A 22,152-nucleotide genomic window follows, 5' to 3' on the forward strand; every position below is an offset into this window, starting at 1 on the left:
CATTTTGTAAAAGAAATACTAGTTATAAAACTTTTATAAAATTATTCATATTTTAAAAAACTTACCCTCAAAGTTTTCCTATACTAGATTATACGTATTGTGTAATTTTAATGCAAAAATCAAAATAATTTTATTAAAAATGAATAAACATTATTAACTGTTGTTAAAAATTAAAAATTAATGAATAATAATTCATTTGATCCCTTAATTATAATTAAAAGTTTATTTTTATATTTTTAAACAATTAATTTTAAAAGAATTTTTTTTTTCAAAATATATGAAATTTATAATTTTTAAAAGTATAAAAAATTTATTATTATAAAAAATAAACTTGTGATACTAAAATACTAATAAACTCAACCACTATACACACTGCTCACTTTATTAACTTGTGATAAGACCCAGCGATGAAATGTGAAGTGTGAGTGTCTGTAAATTCAAAATGCTGACATTTTTACACAAATGTCACCATAATAGAAATTAATGATGTATTTGACATCCGTTTAAAAATATTTATAAAATTAACACCCGAATTTTTTACACATTTGGTAAGGCACCCCCGGGGGTGCCTTCGACCACGTGGCGAAAAGCACGGTATAGTGGTGTGCCTTCTTGCAAAGAGTGTTAGATCAAAAAATATAATCTGAACGGTGCCTGATCGAAAATATTAAATAAAAAAAGTGATTTTTCGGGATAAAGGCCTTCTTTATCAAGTAATGATCATATAATAAATTCTATTTATTTTTACAAAATTTACTTGAAAATAAAAGGATAAAAACTATAAATTGTGAATGGTTATTAAAAATTGCCAAAATAAATTATTAGTTGAGAAAGGAGAAAAAATCTACAAAATGTGGTTTGGATTATTTTAGAGAATTTATATATAAAGAAAATAAATTAAATAAAAGAGAAAGAATATTTATTTATTTAGGGTTTTCAGCATTTTCAGCTACTTCATCCTTTTGTTCACACTTCAGTCTTAAGCAGATGTTTTATCTGTAACAATTTGCCTCTCGTTTTACCTTCATAATCTTCTTCTCTGTTCTGATTCCTTTGGGGTTCTTTGAGAAAATCTCTCTCTCTCTCTCTCTATATATATATATATATATATATATATATATATATATCTTTGCCTTATTTGTTTTCCGTTTTTCATGATAGAAAATAATAAGGGAATCGTCAAAAGATTTAAAAGGAGGATCGACGACGAGGGAAGAGGCTGCTGCCGTCCGATCATGAATCGGAGCAAAAAGAGGGAGCTGCTGCTGCATATCATCGGTTCTACATGGCTAGGTCTCAACAAGAAACCGACGCCATGGTTTAGGCCCTAGCTCGAGTTTGCATACAGTAACAATCCACTACTTGTTCAATTTCATCATGCTAATCAACACCAAGAAACTCAATCTCAAGGTATACCTATTTTTTGGGTTGTTTTTCTTCTTACCATTTGAATCCATCTCTCTCGGTTTCTTCCGATTAATCGAACAAGACTAATAAACCCTAATTGATTATATCTTTCTTTGACAAAAAACACGACTAATGATTTCAGAGAAGGATTTTCATAAATTTCATGATTAGTTTCGCTTCAACCCTTAGTCTGAATTTAACTTCCATTTTGTCGAAACTTGCTCCGAAATCTACAAATTAGAGATTAAATGTGAGGAAGTCAGAATGTTTAAGTGAATTCACAAATTTTGGGACAATTTACTATGAAAAAATCATTAGATTTAGACTCAGGGGTCGAGACTATCCAATCCATGAATTTTCATATCAAACGGTCACCTTCAATGACAGTAGATATGTAAGGTATGGCTCATAAATATACCGGTAAAGAGGACAGGGGATGGAGCGGAGTGAGTGAAGCGAACATCAACTGTCCTTACAAAGAAAGTCTTGTAGAGGGGGTTACGATTATGTGGGTTGGGGGTGCGGGGGCTGCGCCCCGCGGTACGGTACAGGGTTAATTTTGTAATTATGTACCAGAGTTTTCTATTATAAATAGAGATGCAACCTAAACCTATTATCATTGAATAAAAAATTTTCTAGCGCCGCCTAGGCACCGAGGACGTAAGCACATTGCCGAACCTCGTTAAAATTCTTGTGTTCTTTCGTTTACTTTGCCCGATTTATCAACAATTAGTATCAGATGTCAGGAGAAAAATTCGAAGTTGCGAAATTCGATGGTCTGGGTAACTTCGGATTATGGCAAACGAGGGTGAATGATCTGTTGGCATAGCAGGGGATCCTGAAGGCTTTGCGACCTATAAAGCCGGCGTCGATGGAGGAGGAAGATTGGGAAGAATTGCAACAACGAGCGGCAGGAACCATACGATTATGCTTGGCGGATGAGGTTATGTATCACGTCATGCATCTATCGTCTCCAGACGAAATTTGGAGGAAGTTGGAAAGTCAGTTTATGTCCAAATCCTTAACGACAAAACTGTATCTAAAGCAGCGACTGTATGGGCTGAAGATACAGGACGATCATGATTTGGCGTAACACGTGAATGTCTTCAATCAAATTGTTTCTGATTTGGCTTGGCTTGATGTAAAAATTGAGGATGAAGATAGAGCGATGATTTTATTGTGTTCGCTGTCTCCCTCTTACAAACACATGGTGACTACTCTTACATATGGGAAAGAGACTATCAACGTTGAGGAGATTACTGCAGCCTTGTTGGCTCACAATCAACGGAAGCAGAATGCAGGGGAAAACTCTCAAGCCGATAGCTTATATGTCAAGGGTAATCGAGACCGTGGACGGAAGCTAGAGAAGGCATGGTCTGGCAAGCGGAATTCCACATCCAAATCTAGGGATAAGAAGACAATTCACTGTTACAAGTGCAAGGAGGCGAGACATATGAAGCTAGACTGTCCGAAGTTGAAAAAGCAGACTGATGAGAAGCGTGATGTTTCATCCAAGTCTGTGAAAGTGGTCGATGGTGACAATTCTGATTACAGTGAGGGTGATATGCTTTCTATTTCAACGACTCAATTGACGGATGCGTGGATGCGTGGATTCTTGATTCTGGATGTTCTTATCACATCACGCCAAATAGGGAATGGTTTTCGACATACAGGTCGGTTAATTCTGGTTCTGTTTATTTGGGTGATGATCGATGTTGCAATATTGTTGGTATTGGTGATGTCAGAATTAAGATGTATGATGGCTCTGTTCGGATGTTGAGTGGTGTTCGACATATCCCAGATTTGAAGAAGAATTTGATTTCTTTGGGCACTTTGCACAAGAATGGTTTTATCCCTAAGGCTGATGAGGATAGGGAAACCATTCGGATTGTTAAAGGTGTTTTAACTGTAATGAAAGGAAAGATGACTGCAGGAAATATTTATAGATTGTTAGGGAGTACCATTGCAGGTGGAGTTCATTTTGTTGAATCATGTGATGATACTACAAAACTGTGACATATGCGTCTTACTCATCTTAGTGAACGTGGTATGACAGAATTCCACAAAAGAAATCTGTTGCATGGTGTCAAAAGTTGTAAGCTCGATTTTTGCAAGTATTGTGTTCTTGGTAAATAGACTAAAGTCCGTTTCAAGACTGCGAAGCACACAACTCAAGGGATTCTTGATTATGTGCATTTTGATGTATGGGGGCCTTCCACGACATCGTCTTTGGGTGGATCTAGGTATTATGTTACTTTTATTGATGATTTTTCACGAAAAGTTTGGGTGTATTTTTTGAAACAGAAATATGAAGTTTTTGAGAAGTTCAAGCTGTGAAAAGGAGAGGTAGAAAACCAAACAGGATGAAAAATCAAGTGTTTGCGGTCTGACAATGGTACGGAGTACACAGATTCACAGTTCTTACACTTCTGTAAGGAGCACGGGATTAAGAGACATTTTACAGTGCGCAAGACACCACAATAGAATGGTGTTACGGAACGGATGAACAGGTCGTTGAATGAAAAAGACAGATGTTTGCGGTTGAATGCAGGGCTTCCCAAACACTTCTGGGCCGAGGCTATTAACATGACGTGTTATCTTATCAACAGATCGCCAAGGGCATAATTGGCTGGGAAAGTTACAGAAGAGGTATGGACTAGTCATGATGTTAGTTTTGATAACTTACGGATTTTTTGTTGTCCTGCTTATATGCATGTACCTACTGATGAGAGATCCAAACTTGATGCAAAATCGAAGGAGTGCATTTTTTCTGGGTTACAAGAAAGGTGTCAAAGGATTCAAGTTCTGGGATCCAGTTGCGAAGAAAATTGTGATCAGTAGAGATGTTGTTTTTGATGAACAATCCATGTTGCAACAGAAGAAAGACACGACAGTGGTGGATTTCGAGCAGTTTCCACTTGAGAAACCAGAAACGTCTCAACCGACTTCTGGTGGTTCCATTACGAATGATTTGCATGATTATAGTCTCGCCAGAGACAGGGTGAGACAGATGAATATAAAGCCTCCGAGTAGATTGGGTTTTGAAGACTTGGTCTCTTTTGCACTTATTGTTAGCAGTGATGATCCGATTACTTTTCATGATGCTGTTACTAGTCAGGAAAACGACAAGTGGATGGCAGCCATGGTTGAGGAGATAGAGTCTTTGAATCATAATCGTACATGGGAGTTGGTTTCCCTTCCTGAGGGTAAAAAGTCGATTGGTTGCAAATGGGTGTATAAGAAGAAACCAGCAGTAACAGAAAAAGAGGGGGAGAAGTTCAAGGCTAGTTTGGTAACAAAGGGTTTTTCACAGCAGAAAGGAGTTGATTATGATGAAATCTTTTCTCCTGTGGTCAGACACACTTCAATCCGAGCAGTACTTGCATTGGTGGCCAGTTGGGATTTCCATTTAGAGCAGATGGATGTTAAAACTGCTTTTTTGCATGGTGATTTAGAGGAGCAGATCTATATGCGGCAACCTGAAGGTTTCACTCAACCTAGAAACGAGCATTTAGTTTGCAGATTGAAGAAATCTTTGTACGGGTTGAAACAGTCTCCGAGACAGTGGTATAAACGGTTTGACTCCTATATGATCAAGATTGGCTACAACCGATGTGAGTATGATTGTTGTGTCTATGTTAAGAGCCTTGATGATGGTTCTTTTATTTTTCTATTACTGTATGTTGATTGCTGCGAAGAACATGGATGATGTTATCGGTTTGAAAACTTTATTGAGTCAGGAATTTGATATGAAAGATTTAGGTGCTGCAAAGAAAATTCTTGGAATGGAAATTTGCAGGGACAGAGACTCAAGGAAACTGTGGCTATCTCAACGGGGTTATGTTAAAAAAATGCTAGAAAGGTTTGCGATGAGCAGCGCAAAACCAGTTAGCACTCCAATGGCGAACCACTTTAAGCTCTCATCAGAACAGTGCCCTAAGACAGATAAGGAAGTTGAAGATATGGCAAAGGTTCCGTATTCTAATGTTGTTGGTTGCTTGATGTATGCAATGGTATGTACTCGTCCTGATTTAGCTCATACTGTTAGTCAAGTTTGTAAGTACATGTCTAAACCTGGTAAGCAATATTGGGAAGCAGTCAAGTGGATCTTTCGGTACTTAAAGGGTATTGTGGGACATGGAATTGTTTTTGGTAGTCAAACGAGATAATCCTTTGGTTGTAGGATATGTCGATTCAGACTATGTAGGTGATTTGGATAATAGAAGATCTACGACAGGGTATGTTTTTACTCTTGGTGGAGGACCTATTTGTTGGAAGTCTACTGTTCAATCTGTTGTGGAACTATCTACAACTGAAGCTGAGTACATGGCAGCGGCTGAAGCTGCAAAAGAAGCTTTATGGCTCACTAGTTTAGTTAAGGAGTTGGGTGTTCAGCAAGGTGGAGTTCAGCTGCTCTGCGACAATCAAAGTGCTATTCACTTAGCTAAGAATCAGGTATATCGTTTTAGAACTAAGCACATTGATGTACGTTTTCACAAGATCAGAGAGTTGGTTTCATCTGGAGAGATTTTGTTTCAGAAGGTACACACTGATGAGAATGCCACTGATATGTTCACCAAGCTAGTTACAACAGACAAGTTCAAGCATTGCTTGGACTTGTTGAATGTTTCAAGTTGTTAAAGAAGTAAGGTAACCCAACCCACATTGAATGTTTCCTAAGGGGCAGAATATTCGCCAAGGTGGAGATTTGTAAGGTATGACTCATAAATATACCGGTAAAGAGGACAGGGGATGGAGCGGAGTTTATGAAGCGTGTTTGCATTGGCATTTCCATCACCAGTTTTTCGTTCCAAGTAGGGTAGCTCCCGCCTTCTATGTCGATCTTGGTCGCCTTGTTGTTGAAAGCGTCGGTCGAAACGACCACGAAGGCGTTCTTCTTGACCGGTTTGTTGTGGATCCTCAGGTCTTCTGCAGACAATATTGTGATCTCCAGAGTGCGAGACTTGGTCTCCATTGTAACTAGCTAGTAAAAGAATAATAAAAGCAAAGCAAAAGCTGAATGAAATTTCAATGGAAACTCGAGATAAAAGAGTCGTTACGAAGAGTTATATACAGATATAGGAAGTTTAGTTTATAAGAAAGGCAGTGGAAGGAGAGAGGTTGCTTCACGTTTAGACTGGAAACCTAATTCAGACAATATCTATAATAAGGGTTTTATTGCTTCAGACACCTCAATCAAATATATCAAATTCTAAATCAGTCCTTAAATTTTAAATGTTTTTAAACAAATCAACAAAAATACCTAGTTGTAATCTTAGGCTTTAATAGCATATAGTATTTTTGAAATATATTGATTAAATTTTAAATATTTGTATAATTATCACATAAATAATTTAGTTTGATGTTCTAAAAACTATTTCTTAAATTTTAATAATACTCTTTCCTAATCTATCAAGTTATTTAAGTAATAAAAATATGTTTAAAATTATATTTCAAATATTATTTATATTAGATTTAGAGTGATATTCAATGTTTAAATTGACATCTAGACTGGTATAATAACATAATTGATAATATAATAATATTTTTAAGATTCCATTAAAACATTTTGAAGTATAACATCCACATAATAATAGTTGGAGATATTCAATTTTGGCGTGAGCCGCGGTTTTAATTTTCTACTATATTTTCTAGCCACCGTCGGCGTAAATTAAAAATTAAACATTCAACGATGGATTTTATGATTTAATACGGTAAAGGACGAATCCAATAATTTTAGTGATTAAAAATATTTGATTAAATATTGATTTATATTTACTTTAAATTTATTATAAAAAAAGATTTAAAGACTATTTTTTTCTTTATAATAGATACAATTTATCATTTTTACTTTTATAATATTTTTTGTTAGATTAAAATTCATAATTATGGACACATATTTTAAATTTGTTTTGTTATCATAAAATATGTCATAAATTAAGTGACCAATTATGTTACAAAGTCATAAGATATTAGAAGTGTCATGAAAATAAAAGTGTAGATACTATTAAAATTGTATTTATGATTTGATGATGGACATATTTATAAATACAAACAATAAATGTTTTTTAAATCAATTATATAAAGGAGTTATGGTCCCCAAGAAATAGATCATCGTAAGAGAATTTATACTTAAGAGAAATCTATCTTCTTGAAATATCACAACCAAAGTTTCAAGGATTTCAACCTATTAATTAATTCATATACATTTATGTATCTAGTAATTTTATTTTTAATGATTTGACATGATTAGATCCTGTTTCCTTTCATATTTATTATGATTTAATTAAAAAATTCATCAAATTAACCCTAGAAGTTGTTTAATTGTATCATCATATACCGTTGATCATTGTAAATAACAGAACCATTAATTTTTTGCATATGTGGACGCTAGTAATTTTTACCGTTAGTCAATATTATTGATGTGATTTGATGATGATGTGTCATTTATTTTAAAAAATAAATAGTAAAATATTTATTACATATTTTAAAAAGATAAATAATAGGTCAGTATATATTTTAAACATTTTATTATTTATCTTTTAATGTTATTATTAATTTACGTCAACAATATTGAGTGACGTGAAAATTGTTGGCTTCTACATACGCAAAAGACTAATGATTATGTTAGTCAAAACAGTCAACGATATAGGATGATACGATTAAATAATTTCGAGACCTAAATTGATACGAAAATATATATCATAGGGGCACAAATAATAAATTTAGTCTAGTATAAAGGCAGAAGTAGTCCTTAAGCCAAAAAAATTAATACGATAAAACACAAATCTTTCTATTTTAAACCTTAATTTAAATTTTATAAATATTTAGGTTGAAAGTAAGAAATAATGAATATGTTTGAGATAATTGAATTATAATTTAGAGATTATTAATACAATGATAATTTAAATCATATTTTAAGTAAGATTAAAACTTTACGTTTAACCTAATCAAAAAATTGATATAACACAAATAAGTTGAAATGATCAGAAGAACCCTAAATGACTAAACTCAAGACTAGATGGTGAGTGTCCGACGGATGATGGATGGAAACACAGCATTACTGCTAAAACAAGGGGAACTTTGAAGTCTTCTTCTTTCTAGCTCAACTCTGTCCATCAGATCAACGTGATCTGCACTTCTAGCTTAACCAGTTGTGTGTTTTATATGTAGAGCTTCTGGTAATGCCCTCCTTGCGCTGTAAAAATGTTAACATTTCAATGCATGTTTCACAGTGTTTTGGAAAGGGAACAGAAACCGAAACTTTACGTTGACCATGTCAACACAACTGTGTTTGGATAAACTAAAGTTTGGATGAATCTTTGATGGACCTGTAGAGCCAATACCTCTTCCTAAACATCACCACTTTTGGAATATGTGCGTCAATGTGTTGTTTACGTATTATTGATCAATCTTGTAATTGGTTAATGAGCCATCTTGCTTTACCCTACATCATCGATAACACCTTCTCATGAATATGAAGAGGATGGCCTGCACCGTAGAAAAACAAAGAAAGCAAATTCAAACATTAAAAAGAAAACAAGGGGAAAAAACTTTGTCAATGCAAAAGGAGAAAAGCTGGAATCGTATATTCGGATTTATGACTTGGGATCACTCGATAATGATGTACAGTGAGCATGCTCAATCAACTGCAGAATTAATGATTGGGCTAATAAAATACTCACATGCATGTGTAAGGATATTACAATTGCTGAAGCTTCTGGTGCAGACATTTTGTCCTCAGAAAGGGTAAAAATGAAGAAGCTAAAGCTGTAAGAATACAATCAATGGATATGTGCTAAAGGTAGCCTGGGTTTAAGAAAGTTGCAAGTATTGAATGAGACTTGTATTCTTCCATATATATGGCTGCGTTGACCTAGGCCGGGTCCTTGTGGGTCGATTAAGTGCAGACTTAAGTACCCAATAGTTGCCCTTTCATGCTTCAAGTAACAACAGCTGGTTCTCGACGAAATTAATAAAGTTAAAAGAGAACCAGCTGTTCCATTTATTCATTTGCAAAGAGGATAAATTTTCTATAAAAATAGTAAAAAAAATTTGTTGCCCTTCGCCTAACCATATAGTGAGAATAATATAGAGAAAAATAGTGCACGTGGCTGAATCTGATTTATATTCTAAGGTGGACTAGCGGTGAAGTTATGTTGTTCGACGGTTAAAAAATGGCGTGACTGGTTAAATAAGTAACCGGTTAAAATGTAGATCGGTTATGTTATATTATTTAACCGAAAATATTATCAAATACAATAATATATTAGGTAGCGCTTATATAATGTAATAGATAGCGCTTATATAATAAAATAGGTTAATTACTTAATTTGTTATTATAACATATTAGGTAAACACCTAAAATGTTACCAAGGATAACATAACCGGTTAATTACTAGAAATATTATTAAGCACAATAACATATTAGATAGCGCTTATATAACGTAATAGGTAGCGCTTATATAATAAAATAGGTTAATTATTTAATTTGTTATTACAACATATTAGGTAAACGCCTAAAATGTTATCAAGGATAACATAACCGGTTAATTACTGTAAACATTATCAAGCTCAATAACATATTAGGTGGCGCTCATATAACGTAATAAGTAACGCTTATATAATAAAATATGTTAATTACTTAATTTGTTATTACAACATAAACGCTTAAAATGTTACCAATGATAACATAACCGGTTAATTACTGGAAACATTATTAAGCATAATAACATATTAGGTAGTTCTTATGTAACAAAATAGGTAATTACTTAATTTGTTATCAGTTATGATAAACTTACCTTAAGAATAAATGTTAACAAAATTTAAACTACCTATTACATTAAAATACCTACCGTTTTTTTTAAGGTTGTTAATAATGTAAACGGTAAAAAAAATAGGCGCTACCTATTACATTAAAATACCTACCGATTTTTTTTAATGTTGCTAATAATGTAAACGGTAAAAAAAATAGTGCTACCTATTACATTAAAATACCTACCGATTTTTTTGAATATTGCTAATAATGTAAACGAGAAAAAAAAAATAGGCACTACCTATTACATTAAACTACCTACCGGATATGTTGAAAGTTTCGATTTCATTTAAATAAGTATCGACACATTTGGAATTTAAAAGAAAATAAGTAATAGCGCATATAAAGTATCGATACTTTATAAAAATATATCGATACTTTACAATATAACAGGTAAAAATATGACAAAACCAGTTTCATTATGATAAAACCGGTAAAGAGCTACCTAATATGTTGAAAATATCAATACTTTATAAAAATGTATCGATACTTTACAATATAACATGTAAAAAATATAAAAAACCAGTTTCATTATGACAAAACCGGTAAAGAGCTGCCTGATATGTTGAAAGTATCGATACTTTATAAAAATATATCAATACTTTATAATATAACAGGTAAAAATATGACAAAACCAGTTTTATTATGACAAAACCGGTAAAGAGCTACCTGATATGTTGAAAGTATCGATCCTTTATATAAAAATGTATCGATACTTTACAATATAACAGTTAAAAATATGACAAAACCATTTTCATTATGACAAAACTGGTAAAGAGCTACTTGATATGTTGAAAGTATATATATTTTTTATAAAAATGTATCGATACTTTACAATATAACAGGTAAAAATATGACAAAACCAATTTCATTATAACAAATCCGGTAAAGAGCTACTTGATATGTTGAAAGTATATATATTTTTTGTACATATATCGATACTTTGTTGAAAGTTATGTAATTTATGTTTCAAAATTTTTGAATAGTGCTTCATGTTTTCCACCTACAATATTAATTTAATAATTTTATTTACACAAAAAATTATTTGATTGTTTATATATTTTATAAAATATTATTTAGAATTTAAATTTAATAATTTTAACAAAAAAATAATAATAAATATGTAATATCTATATTTATTATTTTTAATTTAATAATAAAATATACCGTAACATAAAAATAAATCATTAAACGTATATAATTATTAAATTAATATCTTAAAACTCGCTCAAAAGATAACCTTAAATTAATGTTTTTCACATTGAAATAAGTATAAATATTTATATATATGTATCGATACTTACCGATAACCAAAGTTTACCGGTTATCAAATTTTTTAATAATTTTTCATATTTTTTTACTTAAAACATTATTAGTCTGTCAGCATAATAAATAACCCTAAATCGAATTTATTAATATTAATGTATCTAGTAATACCGTATATTAACAATATATTAATCTTATATTAGTCTGTATTTCCTGATACAACCCCGAACGAGCCTGATTCGTGCTTCCTGTACATCAAAGATAGAATACAAAGACTATAAGAAATTTTCCAAACGACCTTGCTCAATTCTAACCTGTAGAAGTGGACTGTAAGGAATCTCAAAAACCAGATCTCATCCAAGGGAAAACTCACAGTCCCTCCTCACTAATTATTTAATCCCCTTAGTTCCACCATTAAAGCTCTGCTTTAAATTCATTCCCTCTAATTTTTCCATTACACTCGTACACGGTCTCAACCCATTTTATCAAACTTCATCAAGATTCAAAGGTCCTAATTTTCATATCATCCCACCTCTTCCCTGCCTCTAAATTTCCACCCTTTATCCTTAAATTGATTTTGGTTTGATTCTTTTTTTCTAAAAACGCAATTTGGATAGCAGAAGCGAGATAAATAGACACTTCAATGGCTCTAAGGAAACCTGGTTTGATTGCTTAGTTTGATGTTGATGGAACACTTACAGCTCCAAGAAAGGTTTGTAAATCTCTCTTTTTTTTAATCCTTAAATTCTAGTGATATGCTTTTTGAATTTTGGGTTTGTTGAATTTAATTGAACGTGACATTCCTTTTAATGTATCTTTCATATAAATGGTATAGACGGCTACCCCTGAAATGCTGGAGTTCATGAAGGAACTGAGGAAGGTATTTGATTTTTTATGATAACCCTTTTGATTCTCTTTTGTTAATTCTTTAAAAAAAAGTGTCAATTTCATTTACAGAATTTACTCTGTTTTACTTTGGATTGAAGGTTGCTTCTGTTGGAGTAGTGGGTGGATCTGACCTTAGTAAGATATCTGAACAACTTGGGAAATCAGGTTTGCTTTCAATTAGCTCTTCACATTGTTGTTTTCATTGTTCCTTGTTCCTTTAATGCCTATGATTATTACCCATAGTTTGCATTTTCTGAAGAAAAAAAATGCAGTTATTAATGACTATGATTATGTATTTTCTGAAAATGGGCTTGTTGCTCATAAAGATGGGAGGCTAATTGACACTCGGGTATTATTACTCATAGCTGGCATGTTCTATTCATCCAACACCATATTTTCTTGTCATGTCATGTAAATTAAAGAGCTGATAACAAGTTTTTTCCCCTTCTGTTTCTTTAAGTTGATCTGCATTTCTTTAACTCGGTCTTCGTTTCCTCTTTCTAGAGCTTGAAGTCATTTCTTGGAGAGGAGAAGCTGAAGGTTAGATTTGTTCCCCTCTTAGATATGATGGCTCTTCCATTTGACATCCGAAATAGATTGCATTAAGAAAAAGCTCGATTTATAGTATTGATAGGACTCCTTGATGTTTGTTAGCTGTTGTAACTATGTTTGAATAACAATTATTGCAATAATCTCTTTGATCTTTATAGTCTTGTATATCTGAAGTTAAAGAAGTGGGATGGATAGAGTATCAAATTTGAACATATTTTAAGTGGCGGGTGAAATATAGGCAGTAGTACTTTATTTGTTGAGAACTTGATGATGTATGCTATTTGTTCATTGATTGCAAATGATTGCGCAGGAATTTATAAACTTCACGCTGCATTATATTGCTGACTTGGATATCCCTATAAAAAGGTGAGAAGAGTGGAAAAATGGTACAAATTCTCTTTATTCTTCTAATCATTCGAGATATCGTTTTTTTCTTTGGTACATTCATAGAATTCCGAAGTGGGATGCTCAATGTATCTCCAATCGGACGAAACTGCAGCCAAGAAGAAAGGGATGAATTCGAGAAGTACGACAAGGTATAAAATATTTAAAACCTTGATCTAAAAGACATGGAATCGGTAGTTTTAGGTGTGGATATGCTCAAACAAATCTAAATTCTTGGTTTTCAGGTTCACAATATTCGGCCAAAAATGGTTTCTGTGCTTCGAGAAAAGTTTGCTCACCTTAACTTGACGTTTTCCATTGGAGGGCAAATAAGCTTTGATGTGAGTAATGCATATGGTTTGTGATTGAACGTTTTAAATACCAAGAATTTCAAGAGGATTCATCGATTTTCTCTTGCTTCATTTTGCTTGTAATAGGTTTTCCCCAAGGGCTGGGACAAAACATACTGCTTGAGATATCTTGAAGATTTTCCAGAAATTCACTTCTTTGGCGACAAAACTTACAAGGTCCTTTAACTTACTGCATCATGCATGATTCATTGTATTCGTTTAGGTCCTTTGACTTCGTTTCGTCTGCTCCTTTTTTTCACATGACTAATGGTCTTGCCCTGATGTTTTACGGTTAGGGAGGGAACGATCATGAAATTTATGAATCGGAGAGAACAGTGGGACACACAGGTAAGTTGTTATCTCAAACTGTTTACACATAGGTCTTCATTTGGGGTGATTAATGAGTTGAGCAGCTCAAACTCGACTCGGTCAAAACTCAACTCGGGTTAACTCGACTCGAACTCAAGCTCGACTCAAAATTTTAACGAGTTGAGTCGAGCAGCTCGACTCGATAAGTTCGCGAGCAACTCGTTAATATTTTTTTATTAATAATCTTAAAAAATTCTTCCATTTAAAAAATTACTAATTTACTAATAGATAATAAAAAAGATGATAAATTATAATCTATTAATTTTCTAATAAAAATAAAAAATATTAAATTATTAATTCATAATTATTATTTTACCACACCCAAAATCAAACCATAATTATTATTTTAATGTTTTTGTGGATTGTTGCTTTGAAGTTTAGACTTTAAAATTGCTTCATACACTCTTTTGACAATTTTTGATTAGATTTATTAATTTATGTTTATATTAAGTTCTATATAATATTAGTAGATTTTACCTATAGTTAAAAAAACAAGGTAAAAATTTCAGTGGGTTTAACGAGCAGCGAGCTTAATGAACAAGTTTTTTTTATTGAGCACGAGCTGGGAAAAATTTTAACAAGCTTAACGAGCAACGAGTAGAACAATAAATTTTTGTAACGAGCACAAGTCGAGCATTATTCAATTCGCGATCGACTCGCTCGATAAGCATTTTTAGTGTTCATTGTTCAATGGTCTCAAAAGGCAATGATTTAATTTCAATTAACAATATCTTGATTTTGGTCATGCAGTTACGAGTCCTGATGATACAGTGCGGCAGTGCAAAGCTCTCTTCCTAAGCCACCCTTGAACACCACCGTTTTTCTTCTTGATGATACATATTTTTGTTCTCGTAGTATATGAGAAGAACAAGTGCCAAGCCGCTGTTGGCTCAAGTATGTAGTTTTATATATAGTTGTCAAATTGGTTAAAATTTGCCTATTCAGAACCTGCAGAAATTATTGTGTCACGATTATTCTTTTTTACTACAATTCACTTTTGGACCTTTACTGTATTAAGGTTGCAGCAATTTATATCTTTTAGTATATAGTTTACACACAGATATATGATATATCCATTGAAGCCAGAGAAGAGGCAGAGTAAATTTTCTGCATTGATGTAGGATAAGGATTGTGTTATGTCTTTGAGATTGTTCTTCAACAACATGAAAACATCGATCCATGAACATGTTCCCTTCCTGTCCATTACCATTTGATAAAGAATTAAGAAAGGATTCATCAAAAATTTATCAACCCCTTCAAAATTATCACTGAAAAGTTCCATTCTGTACAACTTACAACAAAGGGGGCTTGTGTTCTTCTATACTGTTTTTTATTCCACTTTCTCTGTGTGTGTGAGGGGGCTGGGTTGGGGGGTAACACCGGGAAACTTTCATATCGCCAAAGTTCCTTCAGAAATATTTTCATCAGAAGAATCTGGCAGTTGAGTTTTGGATTTATTTGTGACTCGAGAAAATCCATAACCAAGAGAACTTCCGCTATAGCTTGGCATAGCTGTGAAGAATGAAAACACGTGAATTACGATAAAAATAAACCTTGAGATGTTAGGTATAGTTTAACAGAAAGGAAGGCAATATAGAAACTTTCAATGTTAAGAAGTGGTGATTTTAAATTTTCAGCTACAAGGAGGGCGTATGGTCAAAGGAAGTATATCTGTTAGCTCTGCAAGATGGCGGGACCTGAATTCATTGATTGTTGCTGCAATCTCGGATGTGGGCAGTTTAGCCTACGTAAAGAAACGCAAAAAGAAAAGACTTGGATGTTTTAAGATATCAGTATGATAAATAAATAAAAGAACATAAACGGAAGCATAGTGAAAAACAAACTAAACTCTCCAACCTTAATCACATTAGTAAGTTTCCAAAGCAAGAGTTGCAATTCCAAATCATGATACGAAACCAATGATGTATCATACCTGCGCAAGAACAGCAGCTGCCAACTGCAGACTCGGTTCTAAGGTTTCTGGCACAACCTGTGAAGCGAGAGAAGAGTAAGGAAAAACCAGAAGAAAAACACCAGGAGGAAAATTTAGTAGTAGTTCTCAGAATATTACAGCCGTAGCCCCAGCTTTTTCCAAATTAAGGCCATGATCAACATCATGAGCACGGACAAATGTTTTCACATTAATGAAATACTTGCTCAGAGCCCAAACAGTTCTATAATTAGCACCAGGGGTATCCAAGGTTATTGCTGCAGCACAAGCTCTTTCAGCACCAACTTTATGGAGGACCTAATTACCAGTATAAAGGAAGTCAAATAGTGATCTACGAGTTGGCTTATTTCAAACTAATTTTGCTTACCTCCCGACTACCAGCATCTCCAAAATAATTTTGTTTATCTCCAAAATAGTGATCTACGAGTAGGCTTATTTCAAACAGTAATGTCCAGGGCATGCCCCATTGCTACCCTGTCACTGAAATGGCAGAACTTTTAGTATTTTACCATTATCGAATGTTGAACTTTAGAAATCTGCTCATCTGTAATGTCTACCATTGATGAAAAAACTATTACTTTATGGCCATTTCCGAAATGAATCAGCCTAAGTCCATGGAGTCTTAGCTTCTTCAAGAAAAATGTCATTCATATAGTAGGCAAAAGTGAGTGTTTTGCACTAGCAGAAAAAAGCCGGGAAATAGGGCTACCCTTACAAATGTATAACAGTGGTGTTTTTTCAATGGAATATGACAGCTACAGTGAAGACAATTAGAATCTATTTTTCTCATTTTTCTTCTTTGGAAAAGCGTTTGCAGAAAGAGATGCCAGGTTCTCCACAAGGAACCAACTTTCCCATATATACAGCAGCCTCTCTAGCTCATAATCACATACACATGTTCTGTTAGTGGACATATAATATTACACCGATACATAGGATAAATAGAAATGAAAGACAAACTCATGTGTGAGTCATCATACAGGCAAGTATCTTGGAGGAATTAAATTGGAAAACATAAGGACCTATACCCTAGGTTTAGATGAAGTTGGATGTTTGCAAAATCATAAACACCGCGTTTGACAACTATTTGGGCTTTTCATTTTTTTTTTAAAAGAGCAAATAATTCATTCAAATAAATTATCTTGTTACCTCCTCACATCAAGAGCAACAAATGGAATTAGGCGTTCTGAGAGAAGCTGAGCTATGATCTGAAAACACTCAAAGAAATGGAGAAAATATGACATTATTATAAACATGTGTTCATTATTAACCAATTAGGGTGGAGGTTCATCAGATTCACATTTTCAGACTTATTTTTCAAATTCAGGGTGTAAATAGATAAACATCTGGCTAACACGCCCAAAGCCACAAATGATAATATGATCTTGCAAATCATCAGTCTGGAAATAATACAAGTCAGAGATAAATTAGTACGTAATCCTTCTACATCAGAAATCAGAGAGATTTACTGCATACAGATACTTTATATTCCCTCCAATATTTACTATCTGATCATAATCACTCCAAATGACTTTTATTGCAAAATTAATGACGCTTTCTTCCCATATCTTCCTGGGGATCCATATATAACCTAAATGCATTACACTTTCCTTATTTAGTTGTTACAACCTCAAAATGTAGCAAAACATGGAGTTCACTCCAAAGAACCATGGGAAGGCCTGCTTTAGTTATTTACGAACTACTGAGGGGGAAAACTAAAACTCGCAACCTAAATTTAGACATGTTACCTCACTCTCAACCGGCAATAAACTTCAAACATCATGCTGCTCAAAACGAGAGGCAATTAACTGGCCTCCAGCAGCAAGCCATGGTGTGAGGGCCATTGAAATCCCCACAACAAGGAGCAACAACGAGGATAGTTGAGAAGACATTATTCCCTGCCAAAAGAAACCCATTAATACTTGCATAAGCAATAAAAAGTTCCATTATTAGCACTTGGAAGTTGGATTTCATTATTAAAAGAAGGATGATTCCTATTGATTAGTAACAAAGCGTGCCCATTTACCTAAGATATATGATACAAAACTAATGAATATCCCAAATTATTACAGAACAAACCTTACAATGAAAAAATCAAAAGTAAAACCCAATAGCCCAAAAGGTTACCAAATGCAAGATAAACTATTAGATGTGGATGAGACCAACTGATGTTAGCTAATAGAGAAAGCTACCTGATTAACAGCTTCACCGGAAGCCACAAATTCAAATTCTCCACATGGGGCCAGAAGAAGACCAACCCTTATGGCAGATATGATTGAAATACCAAAAAGTTTCCCAACAACTGCTACCAACACAGTCTTTCCACCAAGTAAGAGTGCTAATATACCCGCAATGACAGGAAAATTTGACACAAGAAGCTTTGGGTCAATTGACATCCCAACTTGAAAAGTCAAATTGTGAATAGTTGCATATACTTGACCATCAACATATGGAAGTACCAATAATAACCTAAAACAAGCCAATTAAGCAAGTGTTGTCATTCTCCAAACTCAGTAATGTAATCCAGCCACCTCTCTCAGTTTTCTTCCACTTTCTGCATTTTGATTTTCTGCTATTTGCTTATAGATTGGCCGTAGCAACTGCAAAGTACACAAAAATCAGCACCTGCTGTGTTTCTGAAGCGTTGCTCATTTTCAGAATCAAGCACAGGTATGAACAACCTTGGTAAATTCAGAACATTGTCGGTAAATTGCTTCTATGAGTCAACAGTATCAGACTATTAGATGCATTTATTATATGTATAACAAACCTCTCGCATGCTATCAACTATTCCACAAAATGATACTACATTCATCCAACCAGGTTATATTCGATTACTCTTAATAGATAACTTTCAAAGTTTCTCATCAGTCTAATATTAGATGATAAATTATTCAAATACTACAGGATACATAAAAAAAATAGTGTTTTAAGAAATAAAACTTACCAACCGTCCCCCGGCAATAATTCCAGCGATGGCAACTGCTGCCTTAACAGCAGCCAGTCCAAGAGTTTCTGCAATGGCTCTAAAACCAATCTGAAAACCAGAAATATTACATTACTGAAAGTGCCAATATTAAACATAGAATTGTCAGCAGTGATAACAAGAACATAGCAGATAAACCAGACAAGGGGAATTTCGCTTCCTAACTTGCCTTAGCCATCAAAATTCTTTCTTATTTTTTCCTAAATATTTATACTAGCAAATGTTTATCCAAAATACTTCCTAAGAATTTCATTAGAACTATTTATGGAGGCAAACATCAAATTAGAAAAGAAAAGATTTTGGGAAAGGCACATGCTCCCTTAAAGCAAACTAATGGAGTATGCTGAAAATAAATAAGCATAAACAGAAATTAAGCCATCCCTTAGATGAAGGAACAGGCTGCTTTCTATTCATAGAAGCTTAGGAAAATCACTCATCAAAACCTGATCCCAAAGAGAACTTTCTGGTTGATTAATCAAAAAAATTTGAGCCCCAAGAAAACGTTATGGTTTATGCAAGTAATAAAACAAAGAATCTAGATGTATGCAAATGGCATAATATAAAAGCAAGACCAATTAGAATATTAAAGGTGAAACAAACAATAAAAAGGAAAAGCAAAGGAAAAAGGCCCGGATTTATTAGAATTTAGAAGATCTTACCCCTCCTTTTGATGAATTTGGTGAGACTAGAGGTATGAGTATAAGCAAAACAACAACAGCCAAATCCTGGAAAGAAGAGATATTAATCAATAAAAAGCCGCAACCAAAATCATCTAAATGCCCCAGTATAATTAGAAACACTAACAAGGGAGGATTCCAAACAAATCAAGTTGGTATTAATATAATTGTCCTAATTGTTGGATCGGCAGTAGCTCCTGCTATAGGTTCTGCTGGTGGATTAATTACCTTGTGGAATAAGAATGAATTTGTGGTGAAGGATGTAGTCATTTCTAGCAGTTTGTAGCAATTTTAGGGACTATGGATGGTTTTCCAGGAAACTGCTGTTTCATCAATGTGTATGGTCCTAGTGTGGATGCAGATAAGGAGATGTTCTTCAGGGAGTTACTAGCATTTGTGGAGAACGTTGAATGTCCATTATGCTTAGGAGGATATTTCAATGCAATCTTGTCACAGTAGGAGAAAGAAGGAGGAGCTGTGAATTCGGTTTCTATGAATATGTTTAGAGATTTTGTGAGCAAGGCAAATTTGTTTGACCTACCAATGTCTGGAGGCCGTTTTACATGGTGCAATAATAGGGAAGTTCCTACGTTTGAGAGGTTGGATCGCTTTTTAGTTGATCAGAGATTAGTAATTTTGTTTTCGAGGATAAGCCAATCATTGCAGCCAAGGTCAGTTTCCGATCATAATATTATTCTGTTGGAGAACAAAGAATGCAATTGGGGGTTGAAACCGTTTAGGTTGTTTAACTATGTTATGGAGGAGGATGGTTTTACTGAGATGATGGAAAAGGAGCTGGATAAATTTTGTAAAGAGGAAAAGGGGAAGCCCATGTCTAAGGTGTTAAAGCGGGTAAAGGATGTGGTAAAGAGGTGGTCTGGGAGGGGTTATTTAGAGCTGCCCGGGAAAATTAAATTGTTGGAGAAAGGAATTCAGGACATGGAATTGGATATGCAACAAGGCCTTCCCTCGGTGACAATGAAATCAATAATTGAAGCAACGAAAGAATTATGGGAGCTTTATAAGAAAGAAGAATCGATTTGGCTGCAAAAATCGAGATTGAAATGGAGAATTGAGGGAGATAAGAACACCAGATTTTTCCATCATAGTGCTATAGTTAGAGGGAGGAAAAATGGTATTAAGTCCCTTAGAATGGGTAATGAAGTTATAGAAAATCCTACCTTAATTAGAGATTTAGTAGTGGAGTTTTTTAATGGTTTGTTTACTCAAAGTAATTCATTGGAGGCTGAGGAATTAAATCTGGAATTTCTAAAGCTATCGAAAGGTCAGAGTTTAGCACTTGAGAAGCCATTTTCGGAAGAGGAGGTCTGGGGAGAAATTGCTAACTCGGATATTAACAAAGCTCCTAGCTCGGATGGTCTGAATTTAGGTTTTTCAAGAAATTCTGGACCACTTTGAAAGATGATATTATGTTGTTTCTTAAGGATTTTTTCAGGGGAAGGAGTGGGACTTGGAGGTGAATCATTCTTTCATTTCCCTTATTCCTAAGAAGGATAACCCGGAGGGGATGGGGGATTTTAGGCCAATTAGCCTTGTGGGAGGGCTATATAAAATTTTGTCAAAGGTCTTAGCTAGAAGGTTCAGTTTGTGCATTAATGAAATAGTTAGTCCGTCTCAATTTGCATTTATTCAAGGGAGGAGCATATTGGACTGTTCCTTTATAGCAAATAAAGGAATTGATTTTTAGAGGAAGAAAGGGTTAAAGGGGGTGGTCTTCAAGGTGGATTTTAAGAGAGCATATGACTCAGTTGATTGGTCGGTATTGTTGAAAATAATGGGTAAAATGGGGTTCGGAGAAAAATGGCGTTCTTAGATGTTTCAGTGTATGTCAACAGCTTTTATTTCGGTTCTTGTGAATGGGACTCCTACGGAGAAAATTCATATGGAAAGAGGTCTTAGACAGGGATGTTCGTTATCCCCTTGCTGTTTAATTTGGGCGGTGAATTGTTACATTTGCTGTTAACTAAAGCAGTGGATATGGGACTGTTTTTGAGTTTCGAGTTAGGAGTTCAAGATCGTTCCTTCAAGCTATCACATCTACAATTTGCAGATGACCTTATTATTTTTTTCAAAAGCTTCAATTCGGGATTTGAAGAATGTCAGAAGGGTGCTTTTGATTTATGAGTTATTGGTGGGGTTGAAGATTAATTTAGTTAAGAGCAGAATTTTTGAGATCAATGTTGAGGAGGATGTGCTGGCAGATTGGTCTAAGAAAATTGGCTGCTCAGTAGGTAACTTTCCAGCGGAATACCTAGGCTTGTCTTAGGGGTCTAAGAGAAATTCTGTTGCAATGTGAGAACCAATCGTGCAAAAATTTCATAATAAATTGACTGGTTGGAAGGCAAACTCTCTAACGCCGCCTAGACACCGAGGACGTAAGCATGTTGCCGAACCTCGTTAAAATTCTTGTGTTCTTTCGTTTACTTTGTCCGATTTATCAACAAGATGGTGTCCGGAATAAAAATTAACATGGTAGTCGACGGCTG

General features: G+C 34.2%; 1 protein-coding gene and 2 pseudogenes across 1 annotated transcript; 2 read left to right on the top strand and 1 right to left on the bottom strand.

Annotated features, from left to right (window-relative positions):
• Positions 1-12,108: 12,108 nt before the first annotated feature.
• Positions 12,109-15,075, top strand: LOC120132711 (annotated as a pseudogene).
• Positions 15,076-15,401: 326 nt separating this feature from the next.
• On the bottom strand, positions 15,402-17,632 carry LOC120132726 (annotated as a pseudogene).
• Positions 17,633-19,945: 2,313 nt separating this feature from the next.
• LOC120132647 lies at positions 19,946-21,064 on the top strand. The gene is made up of 2 exons (XM_039149369.1): positions 19,946-20,050; positions 20,105-21,064. The coding sequence occupies exons 1-2, from the start codon at positions 19,946-19,948 to the stop codon at positions 21,062-21,064; spliced, it is 1,065 nt and encodes a 354-aa protein (XP_039005300.1).
• The last annotated feature ends 1,088 nt before the right edge of the window (positions 21,065-22,152 follow it).

Source organism: Hibiscus syriacus, unplaced genomic scaffold (genome assembly GCF_006381635.1).
Source record: "Hibiscus syriacus cultivar Baekdansim isolate YM2019G1 unplaced genomic scaffold, ASM638163v2 tig00110569_pilon, whole genome shotgun sequence".
In the NCBI taxonomy this organism is placed as follows: domain Eukaryota; kingdom Viridiplantae; phylum Streptophyta; class Magnoliopsida; order Malvales; family Malvaceae; genus Hibiscus; species Hibiscus syriacus.

What these genes read in the sequence shown, in the direction of transcription:
- LOC120132647 (XM_039149369.1), top strand. Translation starts at nt 19,946, where the DNA reads ATGGATGGTTTTCCAGGAAACTGCTGTTTCATCAATGTGTATGGTCCT. An exon ending in TACTAGCATTTGTGGAGAAC is followed by an intron (nt 20,051 to 20,104) that starts GTTGAATGTCCA and finishes TTGTCACAGTAG; the next exon opens with GAGAAAGAAGGAGGAGCTGT.